The sequence below is a fragment of the Gadus chalcogrammus genome, chromosome 21 (assembly GCF_026213295.1).
Source record: "Gadus chalcogrammus isolate NIFS_2021 chromosome 21, NIFS_Gcha_1.0, whole genome shotgun sequence".
Lineage (NCBI taxonomy): Eukaryota > Metazoa > Chordata > Actinopteri > Gadiformes > Gadidae > Gadus > Gadus chalcogrammus.
The window spans coordinates 9,591,602-9,606,181 of record NC_079432.1 but is presented as its reverse complement, the minus strand read 5'-3'; the positions used below and the strand labels follow the sequence as shown (position 1 = coordinate 9,606,181).

At 47.3% G+C, this 14,580-nt stretch overlaps 1 protein-coding gene across 1 annotated transcript in view; it reads right to left on the bottom strand.

Moving 5' to 3' along the window:
• LOC130374947 (kinesin-like protein KIF26B) overlaps positions 1-13,684 on the bottom strand; it is a 24,026-nt gene extending 10,342 nt beyond the window's left edge. Inside the window, exons 1-11 of the mRNA XM_056581927.1 lie at positions 13,625-13,684; positions 12,988-13,392; positions 9,963-10,243; positions 9,520-9,835; positions 9,062-9,105; positions 8,473-8,563; positions 7,847-8,176; positions 6,486-6,494; positions 5,180-5,301; positions 4,437-4,614; positions 694-912 (exon numbers count right to left, since the gene is read on the bottom strand). Of these exons, the coding sequence (XP_056437902.1) occupies positions 694-912; positions 4,437-4,614; positions 5,180-5,301; positions 6,486-6,494; positions 7,847-8,176; positions 8,473-8,563; positions 9,062-9,105; positions 9,520-9,835; positions 9,963-10,243; positions 12,988-13,392; positions 13,625-13,684 (2,055 nt within the window). The remainder of the gene's footprint in view (positions 1-693; positions 913-4,436; positions 4,615-5,179; positions 5,302-6,485; positions 6,495-7,846; positions 8,177-8,472; positions 8,564-9,061; positions 9,106-9,519; positions 9,836-9,962; positions 10,244-12,987; positions 13,393-13,624) is intronic.
• Positions 13,685-14,580: the final 896 nt, after the last annotated feature.

The window sequence follows — 14,580 nt, the reverse complement described above, 5'->3', positions numbered from 1 at the left end:
TGCATCAGTGTGGAGATAAAGCGGGTAGCCGCGGGCTCTATTAGGACAGAGCAGCGATAGCCATCACATTAGAGACAGCATAACTTGTATTGAAAGATCAACCGAAGATTCAACGGGCAGCGTTGACAGGAAATCGCCTTGCAATATCCAGAGAGGTTTCAATGATTTATTATTTCCTTTATGATTGGTTTCTTTTAAATGGTCCTATCACTCGCACATACTAAAGTAGTTCCGTTGGTCGAACATTATGTTCCACAACTGTTGAATTAATAGTTTGCAAATGGAAACTTGGATGCGCCACTGTGTTTACCCTCCTCTAGAAGGAGTTAAAACCTCATGGATAATCGGTACATATTGACATTCTTATTGACTCGTCTTGTGAGTTCACAAATTGTGCTGATTATTTGCACATCCTCAACTTCAACCTCCGAGATCCTCCCCACAAAGCCATCCCTGATGAAACCATGGTTCCGCTAGTTAACCATGAAAACGAGTAAACCATTAACCATCGTGTCTTCAATTTCTTTTTTTCCTAATCATGTTGTCCATTGATAAAAAGGAACCACCAGGAGAGCGTGTTTGAGCCCTGCCCCCACCCCTCCACCCATCACTGAAGCTACTCCTAGAGGGCGTAGCTGTGGGCGCAGCTCAGGGGGCAGTGCGGTCGGAGGGAGGAAGGAAGGAGTGGCAGACCTGGCCGGTCTCCTGGGGGTAGACGTGGTCGAAGGCGTAGGTCTTGAACACGGCCTTCTCCTCGCGGCGCTGCGTCAGCCGGGCCCGCGGCAGGCTGTTCCAGGTGGGCTCCACCACCGTCACCCTCTTCCTGGACTGGTCGATGCGGAGCAGGGGGGCCCGGAGGGGGCCCTCGGAGGACAGGGGGGGCGGAGGACACACCCTCAGGATGACTTTGACCTGGGTTAACACGAGAGGCGAGAGAGAGAGAGGGGGGGGTGGGGACGTTTTGGTTTGATGAGATGAGGGTCCGTTCCGTTATAGTGCACTGCCGGGATTGGCAGAGGCCTCTGTACAAAACGACCCATTTGGTTGCAACCTTCAAATTCATTCATTTGCATGCTGTCCAAAGCAACCGTGACTTTGTGCCAGTGACGATAAAACAAAAACTATAAAACTGCAAAACCATGATGAAGCACAATTTACAAATTGTACAAAGTGCTGCTTGAATAAGTTCCCAAAATCTGTGCAAAAAACCCAAGCGTATTCCAGGGGACATGGAAAACATCGAATTAAGTGTGTTTTGTGTTTGTTTCTGTGTCAATATACATCCATTATACGTCACTCAAAGCAAACAGGAGGACAAAGCGCTGACTAAGTGTCTACAGAGGACGGGTAGGCCAAATGGCAGTTCTTTCCAAGGCCTGGGTTCAAAGAGGTTCTGTCTGGTGAGTGGTTGGATGCTGTCTGTTGGCCGGGAGGCATATCTATTGAAAGCCCTCAGAGGGGGCATCAAGGTGAAGCGCTCTGTTTATCTGCTCCATATGGACTTCACTTGATGCAGAGAGGCTGCTACTTGCGAGGCAGATCGCAAGACGAAGAGATGGAAAATTGGTTGAAGACCAGACAAAGTATTCAGCACAATAAAACTGTGTCTCAAACATTCAAGTATAAAGCAGACCGCAACCTTCTTGCTGATTTGCTAATGTTATCCTCAAACAAGCTTTAAAATAATGAAAATGTTTTTCATTCTGTTTGACGGTTTAAACAAGACATTTTAAAGATATTTTAGAGACAGATTTTACAAAGCACATTTTACGCAGCAATTTGTAAATAAAACGTCCTGACCCCTTTTGACTGGAACATGAGCCACAATTCAGTCCCTCCGGAAAAATGCAGCGTTTTTTTGTGATTGTTGCGGCCAAAAATCCTTGATTATGCGGCACGTTCTCTTAAAAAATTCGATGAAATATGCAACATATTTATGCAATTTTTTGTGATGAAATTGCAGGAACTTGCAAAAATTGCGGTCACTTCATATCGTTCCCATGGCAACAAGGGACACCCAACATTTTTCAACTTTCTGCTTAGATATATGTGACTTTTTTGCAACGGAAATGCAGAGATTATGAAATCATGCAAAGTTATATTTTGCGTGGAAATTGGCAATTTATGCGGTGAAAGTGCGGCTTATTTGAAAAAATGCGGCCCCCGCATGAATATGCGGACTTTGGCTGATTATGTGTTTATTTATGCGATTGCATAATCGCGTTTTTCTGGAGGGACTGACAATTACAGCGGGAACCCACTTGGCAAAAAAATCAATGCCTATAAGTTAATTGTTCTATGTGAAGAACAGATCTTCATGTGCATCTGAAAACCAGGAAGACAACCACAAAACAAACAGAAAGGTCAACCACAGAGTTCCTTTGAAGCAGAGGAAGAGCGCACAATTATTCAGGTGGTTAAACATCCACAGATTCAACTCTTACATCCATCAGCTCAGGGGAAGAGTCTTAGAGCTTCATTCACCTTTTCCAACTGCTGAGTTTGGTAAGAACCTTTACTTAGCATTGTGCTTCAGAATCACCATTAAACAATAATATTACACTCTTGGGAAGTCCAATAATGAATCGCTATCGCAAAGGCACTGAATAGTCCTCCATACATATAGCTCAATATCTTAACCAGGTAAAATTCATAGACGGAGCAGGACAGTAACTATGGATGTTTCCAGCGTCAGCTCCATATCTCACTGTGATAATCTCCTTAATGCAGCTCCCTATGGCAGTCTGGAGGTTTTTAAAGCCTTAGTTGAAATGGATTCTTCAACCATAAAGAACCATTTAGCAGACACTAAAGGTTTCCCTTTCTGTAGCCTTAGTGCTACCACTAAGCTAACCACGTGGGAGCATCCGTTAGGTTAAGACGCTGGTGCTGTTCAGTTGGAATTTCGATTTAATGGGTTTTGTTTTTCTTGAAGGGGAAATGGAGATGGGGAGACGGATGAAGAGGGGAGGAGGAGCACAGGAGATAAGAATGACAGGATGGACCGCTAATGTTATGATCTCTTTCCGTCAAATTGATCAGGTCCGGTTGAAACGGACAGCCTTTTAAAGTTCTGCTTAAAGTGGTTCAAGGCTTATCACAGCTCTGGGGAACCAGACCAACCCCGGTTCTGGATCAAATCCATCGTTTACCGCAGCTTATTTTTTGTTGAAACAGGGAAAGGCTGAATTAAAGCCAGCCAAAAGATTTTTTACCAAAAATCTCTTGTTTTCTATTTAACTACCTCACTCTAGATTGATGACGTTCACGTTGCTAACAATAACATCATACCAAAGGTACTCCAAAGGGCTAACACACATCTGGGTAGCATGTTTTGTCACTTTTTGCACGATCCAGTCAAATCGCAATCCTCTGTTAATAGACTGTTTGTTTTGAGAAATCACAGGAGATCTCAAAAGACATGCTTCAAAATCGCTCTTTACACTCTCTTTGGAAACACAATGACATCATGGACCGACGCTGATGAAATGCGACATCCCTGTTGGATGATGTATTCTTTCATGCGTGTGTGTGCCGACCAGCTCCGTGTGGAGATGGGCCGTCCTCTAGAGATATTTAATTATTTATAAAGAGGCTTCCGAGCCACATCACACTGCTCACACATACACACACACATGCATGCATAACACATACTTACTGTACATGCATGCTCACTGATGTGTAAACACAGGCTCACACTAGCAAATACATTAGCAAAATCAAGCACACACTCACTCAAAAACACAAAGAAAACACACATGCAAACAGCCATAGCCTCCCTAGCCATGTGGATAAAAAAAAACACACACTCACAAACACACGCACACATAGAAAGACACACACATGAATACATGTATCCATCCCCACAGACGATAAAATACAAACATACACGGACACACGCGCACGCAGGGCGTGGCTATTGGCGAGCGAGGGCTGCAGAGTGTGTAGGGCAGGTGAGGACTGGAGGGAGTCTATCTGTGCTGTTATTCGTAACCATAGACGACGCCCCGGAGAATACAGCACAGGACAGGCGGCCATATTGATCATGCCTTCTTCCTCCCTGGAAGCTAAGTGGGGAGCAGGGATCCAAGATGGAGGCATTGCATCCACATTACAGGGATCCAAGATGGAGGCGTTACAGTTACATTAAAGGGAGCTAAGATGGAGGGTTACAGCGACATTACCGGATCCAAGATGAAAGCCTCAAAACTAAAAGGCAGTAAAACACAATGACACAGTGTAACCAACTTATTTTTATTTTTGTATTTCACACTTTTGTTGCGATAGCAATGACCCTACTAGCTACTAACTCTTATCTGTGATCCCTAAATGATCTTGTATGTACACATATCTGGTTGTTTTCGGAAACGTTTGGATGCAAATCTGTATGGGAGTGCGACAGCTTTAACTCTAGCAGTGATAACAATGTCTCTTACCTGACTAGTGTTCTGTGGCTCTCTGCTTCTGCTGCCGTTGTGGAACACGCTGGGAGGAACCGGGGGCGGGTTCTTCTCTATAAGGCCCCTGAAACAGGTGGAGTGATGGCCCAGGCGTCCCGCACCGCCCGGCCCCCCAGACAAACCTTTCCTCCTCAGGTTCAACTTCTGGGCCGCTCTGTGAGGTGGGAAGACAAGGTCCAATCATGAACTTTTAATAATGAAATCATTTATTAGCATATCAACGATGATGATATAAATAAATGCATTGATACTATTGTTATGTATGACACCTTACAGGAAATTATTAATATTGTAGTTGGTAGTTTTCCTTTCCTGCAAATACTCAGATTCAGAGTTGTTATGCTTTCCGCTTCGATTGTCTTTAGGAGTTGTGTAACAGGTTGGTATATATATGTGTGTGTTTGAGCACTTCAGTCACACCAACAGAAGCTAGGCTGATGCTACTCAGCAGTCAGTTGTCAGTTTAAGTCAGTTGAAAAGCTAACGGAAAGCACAAGTTAATCCAGCAAACTCTCCTTTTGGACTCCTTCTACACAAAGGCAAATGCCAACTTGAAGATATCTCGGCATATCCCTTTATCACAAAGTTTATTTGATTGCGGGGCAATTGTGAAATTCATTCATTCACAAATGGTGTCCACTTTTCCTTCCTCACTTTGGCTTTAAACCAATCGTCCAATAGCATGCATGTATCGCCTCGGGTGTCACAGCTCCGCCTACCTGGCTAGGAAGGCCATGGCAGCGGAGTTGGCGATGGTGGCCACCCTGGCAATGTGAGCCATCTTGGGGCTGCTCTGCAGAGTCCCGGCCCCCCCACGCCCCTCAGGGACCCCCCCGCCAGCCTGCCGAGGGAACACAACAGAGCTCATTAAAAAGAAAAAGCCTCCCCCACTTACAAGGAATTAAAAAAAAAAAAAAAAGAGTTGCAACATGACACTGGCTCCAAAACGAGAGGAGCATCATGGGAGTTCTTCGGGGAGCAGCTTGGGCGCATATGTGCATCTATTCTAGGCTTTTATTTGGAAAGCACATGGGGTTCATGGGGAGAGTCATGTGAGGTGGCCTGGATGAGGGACAGGTTGGTGTGGTTTGAGGAGGGTTTTGGTTGTAATGGAGGTGACAGTGATGGTGGGGATATTTGTGATGATATGGGGAAGGACGTTGGAAATGATTCGGTGATGATGGTGGATGATTTTTGTTATGATGGGGATGTTGGTGATTACCAAGGTTTTGAGAACAGATATGAGTCAGATATGCAGGGACTTGGTTAACACACAGTCCCTGACAGCAGCTTGCACGCACACAAACGCACGCAAACACACACACACACACACACGCACACGCACACACACACACACACACACACACACACACACACACACACACACACACACACACACATTGATGCACTTATGGGGAAGAAACCAGATCAAGCCGAACAGCACTGGCACCCACATCCTGTCTCAACCTGGTGAGGTGTTGCCCTGTTCAGCTTGATCGGGTTTCTTCCCCATGTGTGTATCAGTTATCCCGTGTATCACCCATATGTGGGCAAGCATGCCTGTATGTTACCATGTATACATGTGTTTATTAGTGTATTTTGCATGCGCTGACTCAGTCGTGACTGCTCCTAGTATCTGGCGCAATAGCGCATTACTGCTATTTACAGTGACATCCTCCTCCTCCTCCTCCTCCTCTTACTCCCTCCCCTCATGTCTCTTCTCATCTTCATTCTGCTCAGCCCCCTCCTCTTCCCTCCTCCTCCCCTCCATCCTCCTCCTGCTCCTCCTCTTCATATCCCTCCTCCTCTTCCATCTCATCTCCATCCTCCTCATCATCACATGCCTCCTCCTCCTCTCCATTCTTCTCCTCCTCCTGCGCCTCCTCCTCATTTCCCTCCTCCTCCTCCTCCTCCTCCTAATCAGCCTCCCAGAGATTCTGAGGACAGAACCATGTGTCCTTCCATGACCTCCAGGCTGGACTACACCCATCCGCCACATGCTAATTAGTCTGGCAGGAAGCCTACGTCAGGGCTCTGAGAAAGGTCGAGAGACATAGGGAGAGACATGGTGAGAGACATGGTGAGATAGGAGCGAGGGAGAGAGAGAGAGAGAGAGACAGAGAGACAGAGAGAGAGAGAGAGAGAGAGAGAGAGAGAGAGAGAGAGAGAGAGAGAGAGAGAGAGAGAGAGAGAGGGCTTTGGTCTTTGCGAACAACGGTGTGTATTTCGTCTTATGGCCGGTAGGTTTTGGTGTCATTCCTCACCATTTTCCAAAGCGATCCGGGTCACTTGTAAACTATTCGCCCTTTTACATTCCCACAGAAAGCTGAATGAATATTGTTGTTATTTGTGAGGATGACGTATCTCCCGCCGTTTTATCGATTTAATTCAAAATGTAAAAGCTGACCGGTTTGCTTTACTAACTGAAGAACTGTATCTTTTTAAATAACATCTCCATGAATGTGGCGACTGAAAGATAAATGTAGCATTGCATTATGCAAGACTTTTGGGACTATTTGTCGGTCTACGACAAAAAACAGCCCTAATCCACTTCAGCATGATGCTAACCCTTCTGTGAGGTTAAAAAACCGCACACTATTCTAAGACCGGTTTTGGTTTCCGCTTGGTAGGCTAGCCACCCCTCCTGCGTTAATTAACAACTCAAAAGCGGTTCCTGTTAAACATGGGCACCTCCGCCATCCCCATTGATCACAAAATGGTTCTCAACCGGCACACTTTTTATGAAGGGGATAAATCCTCAGGCCTGATTCTCTTCCATTAGCGCGAGTGCTTTTAAACAACGGCCGGAGCCGCGCTGGAATCTAAATAGGCGGTGATTGGCCTTCATGAATCAAACGCTGGCTGACACATGCTCCGGTAAAGACCTACTTTACCCAGAGAGGACATTACTGTAGAAGGGATGGTGTTGATGGGGATGGTTGGGGGGGGGGGGGATGGGTGTAGCGGAGGTGAAAGGGTTGACGCGTGGGGTGTGACAGGTGCCAAAAAACAAATAACCTTACTAAGAGCCCAGGATTATCGCATTCCAAGAGAAAATATCGTAAATTAAAATGCAGGCCGAGGTGCAGCCCCCCCCGTTAGCAAAATGTCCAAAGTAAGCAGGAAGGGCAAGTATAATCCATGATGCAGGTAGCCTCATTGATTTGTCGATTTCTATATCTATTGATAATAATTTTAATCAGATCCATACCATTTAACTGTTAGAAAATCCTGATTATAGGATTTTGATCTTATGTCATTTAAAGTGCAAAGAGATTGGACAAATCGCTACTTATGCATACAACCAATGTCATATATAAGATCATTGTGGTCTAGCCACACTGCGTTTGACAGGTTGCTAGCAAGGGCTTCTCTCTGTACAGTACCTGGTAGGGATAGACGTCACCGCCGTTGCCGCCGGCCGCCGCCACCGACTTCACCACGGCAACCATTTGCTGCTGCTCCGCCACCCAGCGGTTCATGTCGGAGTTCGCTGGTTTGGGGCTTCGCCGCCTGAGGGTCTGAGAGGTCCGCTCTGGGGTGTGCTGAGGGGACTGTTGCTGGGGGCACTCAAGTCTCCGGTTCAGGGTTTGTTCTGACTTCCAGTGGGTCCGGGTCCGGTCCAGGGTTCGCTGAGGGGTCCGGTTCTGGGGGCGGTCCAGGATCGGCAGAGGAGAGCGGTTTTGTGGCCGATCAAGGGTCTTGGTCTGGGTTCGCTGGGGGGTGGTCCGGTTCAGGGTTTGTTCTGAGTTCCAGTGTGTAGTCTGCTCCAGGATCCATTGGGGGGTACGGTTTAGGGTCCGATCTTGAGGTCGCTCTAGAGTCCGTTCTGGACTCCACTGAGGGGTCCGGTCTTGGCCGCGGTCTCGAGGGTGATCTAGGATCCGTTCCAGGCTGCGATGACGAGTCCGGTTATTGGGTCGCTCCAGGGTGCGGTCTGGGGGATGGTTTACGATCCGTTCCAGAGTCCTTTGAGGGGTTCGGCTTCGGGGATGGGCTGGAGGATTGTCACGGGTCTGTTCCAAGGTTCGCTGAGGAGTTCTGTTTTGGGGGCGTTCCAGGGGATGGTCTTGGGGATGGTCTTGGATCCGTTCTGGGTTCCTCTGTGGGGACAGGTATTGGGGGCCATCTAGATTCCACTGAGAGTTCTGGTATTGGTGGCAGTCATGGGGATAGTCTTGGGGATGGTCTAGAATCCGCTCCAGAGTGCGCTGAGGAGTTCGGTTTTGGGGGTGTTCTGGAATCCGTTCAACAATGCGCTGAGGAGTACGGTTTTGGGGGTGGTCTTGGGGCTCGTCTAGAATTTGTTCCACAATGCGCTGAGGAGTTCGGTTTTGGGGGTGCTCTAGAATCTGTTCCACAATGCGCTGTGGAGTTCGGTTTTGGGGGTGCTCTAGAATCTGTTCCACAATGCGCTGTGGAGTTCGGTTTTGGGGGTGCTCTAGAATCCGTTCCACAATGCGCTGTGGAGTTCGGTTTTGGGGGTGCTCTAGAATCCGTTCCACACTGCGTTGAGGAGTTCGGTTTTGGGGCTGGTCTAGAATCTGTTCCACAATGCACTGTGGAGTTCGGTTTTGGGGGTGCTCTAGAATCTGTTCCACAATGCGCTGTGGAGTTCGGCCTTGGGGGTGGTCTTGGGGGTGGTCTAGAATCCGTTCCACAATGCGCTGAGGAATTCGGTCTTGGGGGTGGTCTTGGGGGTGGTCTAGAATCCGTTCCACAATGCGCTGAGGAGTACGGTTTTGGGGGTGGTCTTGGGGGTGCTCTAGAATCCGTTCCACAATGCGCTGAGGAGTACGGTTTTGGGGGTGGTCTTGGGGGTGCTCTAGAATCCGTTCAACAATGCGCTGAGGAGTACGGTTTTGGGGGTGGTCTTGGGGCTGGTCTAGAATCTGTTCCACAATGCGCTGAGGAGTTCGGTTTCGGGGGTGGTCTTGGGGGTGGTCTCTCGTCCATTCTGGATTCCTCTGAGGGGTCCGGTCTTGAGGGCAGTTAAGAGTCCACTGAGGGTTCTGGTCTTGGTGGCGGCCATGGGGATGGTCTTGGGGGTGTTCTATACCGTGCTGAGGAGTTCGGTTCTGGGGGTGGTCATGGGGGTGTTCAATAGTGTGCTGAGGAGTTCGGTTTTGGGGGCGGTCAACAATCCGGTTTTGGGCGCTGTCTTTGGGGTAGTCTTGAGGGTGATCCAGGTTCCCTTCTGGGTGCCTCTGTGGGGTTCGGCTTCGGGGGCGGTCCAAGGTCCTTTGAATGTTCCAATCTTGGGGGTGATCTTGTGGACGGACTTGAGGTTGTTCTTGGGTCCTTTCAAGATTCCACTGAGGCAATTGGTCCTGGGTCCGGTCTTTGGGGCGGTCTTGGATCCTCTGTGGGCTCCCCTGAAAGATCTGGGGACTCACATAACTCTGGGGGAAACTGTGCTGTTGAGGAACAACTGCTACTTCACTCTCCACCAGTTGCACCATGCCTCTTGAACTCTTGTGTCCATGCGGTACCGTCTCTTGCCGTCTCGGGCTCCCCGTCCCATTCAACACCGGGGATCCGTGGTCGGCTTGATTGGTGTTCGTCGACGATCCAGAGGCGTGTTCTGGAGACGCGTGGCCGGGCCAGCGGCTGTTCTCTCTGGACAGAGCCACTTGGACGGCCTCCTGCTTGAGCTGGTTCAGGTGGACCCCGCAGGAGATGCACAAGCCCTGGTCCCGGTCCTTCTCTCTGGGGTCGGCTGTTGAGCGACTGCTGTGGACCCGGAGGTTGTTGTGGAGGAACGTAGACATGGCCGCCAGGTCCTACAGAGAACAGAGGGATTGGGAAGGGATGATGTGCCAGGAAAAAAGGGGTAGGGGGAGTTATAAATAATGCATGATTTGTGATGACGGACTGAAAATAGAGCAGTGAGAGTGATCGCACTAAGAGTCATGGAGTCACAGTCACTCGTTCACGCCTGATGTAATATAGTGTTGCATTAAATTGAGGCTGCGTTTAGCACGCTGAATGATGGATGGGAAGGAACACAACGCCGCTCTTACCTACATTTGATCACAAACAAGTTGGATGGCTACACTTCAACTATGCTAATTTGTCAACGCAGCCAACAATTTTGTTCTCTTTTTTCTGGGATTTATTTTATGTTATTAATCTGAACACTTAGTAGATATCTTCAAATCTATCTCTAACCAGGTGCTGCTGTGTGTCTTATAATATATTATATGTATAGTTGATCCTACATTATGTAATAAAGCTCGGTTGAAATGAGGCGGTAGAAAAGTATTTCACCTTGCATATTTTATGTAATAATTTAAATATTCAAGTTCACGGTTTATATCACACACAACAAATACACTTTGAACTTCAACTGGAACGCGATCACTGCGGCATCCATTATTTTTGCGTTCAAAATGTAAAAAAAAAAAGCACAATAATCCACCATAATCAACTCAGAGATGTTATTCCCTCAGCGGAATTCCAATATCTCCAGTTACTAATTGCTTTCAAGTACAGTGAATCTATAATGCTACACCTGGCCTACTGACCACAGCGGCACTCAGGGGTTTAAAGTGCCTTGCTCAAAGTACCTCTGGCAGCAGCCGTGGTGCTGATCCCCTGGATGGGGGATGAGACCGCTGAGACTTGGGGGGTGAAAGTGCTGGTGAATCCGAAATGTGTGTCAATAGTCTGCCAAGCGTGCCGGTAACCTGATATGCTCAAGAGCCAAAAGATGACGTTATCCTCTCTGCGCGCCCCCCGCCCCCCCCCCCCCCCCTATGCCCCCCCCCGCTCCACCTTCTCCCCTGTCTAAAGCACATCACACTTTACCTGTCAAATTGTGACGGACAGAGTTCTATAGTTCAAATTTCTGTCACTCTCTCTGTCCGTATGTCTGTCTATCTGTCTCTCTGTGTCTGTGTCTGTGTCTGTGTCTGTGTCTGTGTCTTCTCTCTCTCTCTCTCTCTCTCTCTCTCTCTCTCTCTCTCTCTCTCTCTCTCTCTCTCTCTCTCTCTCTCTTTCTCTCTCAGTGTGACCCAGCTAACTCGACAACTAACCCCTAACCCGGTTAACCCATTTAACCCAACTAACGCCCCCCTCCCTTGCGTTTGTGTCCATATGACCCCCCCTGCTCTGTACACTGACCCATAATCCCCCAGAGCCAATATCCTCTCCTCCATACTTCTGCACTTTATTATGGAGAGCAAAGACACTTCACACTTCCGGACACTTCACACCCCCACACCCCTACACCCCCTACACCACCCCTACACCACCCCTACACCCCTCAAACCATACACCTTACCCTCTCTGCTACACTCAATGTACTTAAATATTTGTGACATTAAGTCATTGCAAAATATTTCTTTCCACTGAAATCTGCCCATTACTTCTAAACGGAACCCCCTTAAGGTGTTAGATCTATTGGACAGAAGAGAATGCGAGAGAGCAGGAGAGAGAGAGGATGAGAGAGAGAGAGAGAGAGAGAGAGAGAGAGAGAGAGAGAGAGAGAGAGAGAGAGAGAGAGAGAGAGAGAGAGAGAGAGAGAGAGAGAGAGAGAGAGAGAGAGAGAGAGAGAGAGAGAGAGAGAGAGAGAGAGAGAGAGAGAGAAAGAGAGAGAGAGAGCGAGCGAGAGATGGACAGCTAAAGCGCTTTGCTGATGGCCTGAACATATAAATTGTATATTAGAGGTCCAATGTGCATTGGAGAAATCGTGCCCTTAAATCAATACACAGGCAAGGAGTTATATTATCAAATTTCCACCGATTGTCTGTCTGAGATACGGTCTTCCCTCCCGAACACTTTCTGACGTAGACTTGCGGTCGGTCTCTGAACTGAACACACGATGTCCCAATACCAATACCCCACGGGTTTAAAAATATATAAAATACATATTATTTTCCCCTGAGGGGGGACAGACGTGGGGGGGAGGGGGGGGGGGCACAGCGATGCCCTTATAAAATATTCATGACAATTTGAAACCACTCGTACGTAAACAGCACCATGGTGTAGGCCTACTTTCCTCGTTTTGAGTGGCATAATATAGAGGACGGATAGCGGATAGGGAATGCACGGGACGCGAATCTCGTTCGTCAGAACTTAACAAACGGCCCGGGGACGGGAATACGAATCACATGTTGATTCGTTTATTGAAATGTTGAAATATACGATGCTATTAATGCACTATTTTAAGCATAAAGCATATGCCCACATTGGTTCTTTCATTGCCTCTTGCAACAACAAAGGAAACCGTTGATTACACATAATAAACAAACCAGCAACGTGCAGGCCCCTAGACCAAATTTATATTATTTATCTTCTAAATTAATAATACAGTTGGGATTGCTATGTTATAACTATTGCTGTTTGTATTATTATTGTTATTATGACTAGTAGTAGTGGTAGACTATTTATTATACATATATATATATATATATATATATATATATATATATATATATGGGCTATACATTAGCAACAAATCTGTAATATTTGTTCGACTATCCTCCATCTGAAGAGGAGGAGAGTGCCCCCGCGATGCGCTTACCTTGGAGGAGAAGTGGTTCTGCACGAGCAGACTGAGCGCCTGCTTCTTCAGCGCCACCAGGGTCAGCGAACACTTGTCACAGCGCGCAACTTTTCTCTCTTCCTCTGATCTTCGAGCCCCTAAATCCACCGCCACCGGCATACCGAGTCCACACCGGGCCGTCCCGGCCGAGAGAGCCGGAGAGAAACGGCCATTATCCCCGGACGATCCCCCGAACTGTCCCGCTAGAGACTTCACGGTCTTCTGGCAGGACATGCTCCGCTGCGGGTCTCCGGCGCTCGTCCCGAAGCCCTCGGGGGACGGGCGCTCCTCTGAGCGGGATGAGCAGCAGACATCCACTTCACCACTCGGGGAGTCGTCCCTCAAGAACGCGATGGTTTTACTGTAATTCGGCACTTGTGAGGTCTGAGAGGGGCGAAAAATGAATAATTGGATCACATAAAGAGGGACGTCCGCTATGCGCTGTATACGGACCTGGGGCAGCAACATGAAATGATGCGAACCACACCCATAACACATTAACAATTAATCAATATTGTTCCAAAGGCAAGACGGCATTCACGAATATGAGTTAAATAATATTTACGCTTATGAACCAAATTTCGGTTTTCATTAGGTGTGAACAAGTTGGACTTACCCAGCGCGTTCCTCTCACCGCGTCGGAACATTTCTCCTCTTTCCACGGGAAATAAGACATCGTAACTTTAAAGAGAGCCGAACAAAGGCAGCGAGTATAGGGTTTAATCTACTTTTACCCGAAAGACCCCGAAAGGAACAATCCCATAATTAAGTTAAGTTTTCCCGTGGATGCTGAAACAATGTTACATTGCTCCGCTGAAATCATCCTCAGTCCAGATGTGTGTGAGAAAGAGCGCGCTTGAGGACCTTGAGGAAGAAGCGGCGGAGCGCACTTGTCGATCCTCGTCCGGCGAATGAATTAACGTGAACGTCTGAGGTTCTCCACCAGGGGGCGGTAAAGAGTAGTGTGGCTTTATTATAAAGTCTAATCTAATGGGTTGATCGGGTGGTCAAACGAACTCTTTAGCCCCGTGAAGCCAGCCTTTTTCCAGAATCCTAATCTGATTCCGGGTTTAATTCCGGGAAATAATCTGCTCTTATTTCCCCCCAAAATATACGGATATTCAGGCTCAGTTATGGTCACTCACTAAATCGGTGTGGTTCTCACGATTAGGCATATCACTATGTTGCTATTATAAATAAAGGGATATTATACCTTTGAATAATAAAATGGCCAATCATTGACAATCCAATTCTGACAGATTCTAAAAAACACAAAGACCCCACCGTTATCACAGCTCTAGCGGGGCCTCTATGCAACAAGCCAACTGCGCTCCCTATCGGATATTTAAGGTTTTCCGTATTTTTTGTTTAAGAAATGTAATGCCTTTATTACATTTATTGATATTTAAGTGTAACGTTTAAAATATAGTCTATAATGAAATGACGATAACATAAGTAAACAAAATCGATTAAAGCCCCTCCCTCGCTGTGGTACATGGTCATTAAATATAAAATGTGTGTAACAGTAATCTTTTCAGTAGGACTCCGTTTTAGTTGTTTTTTATTGCTTTT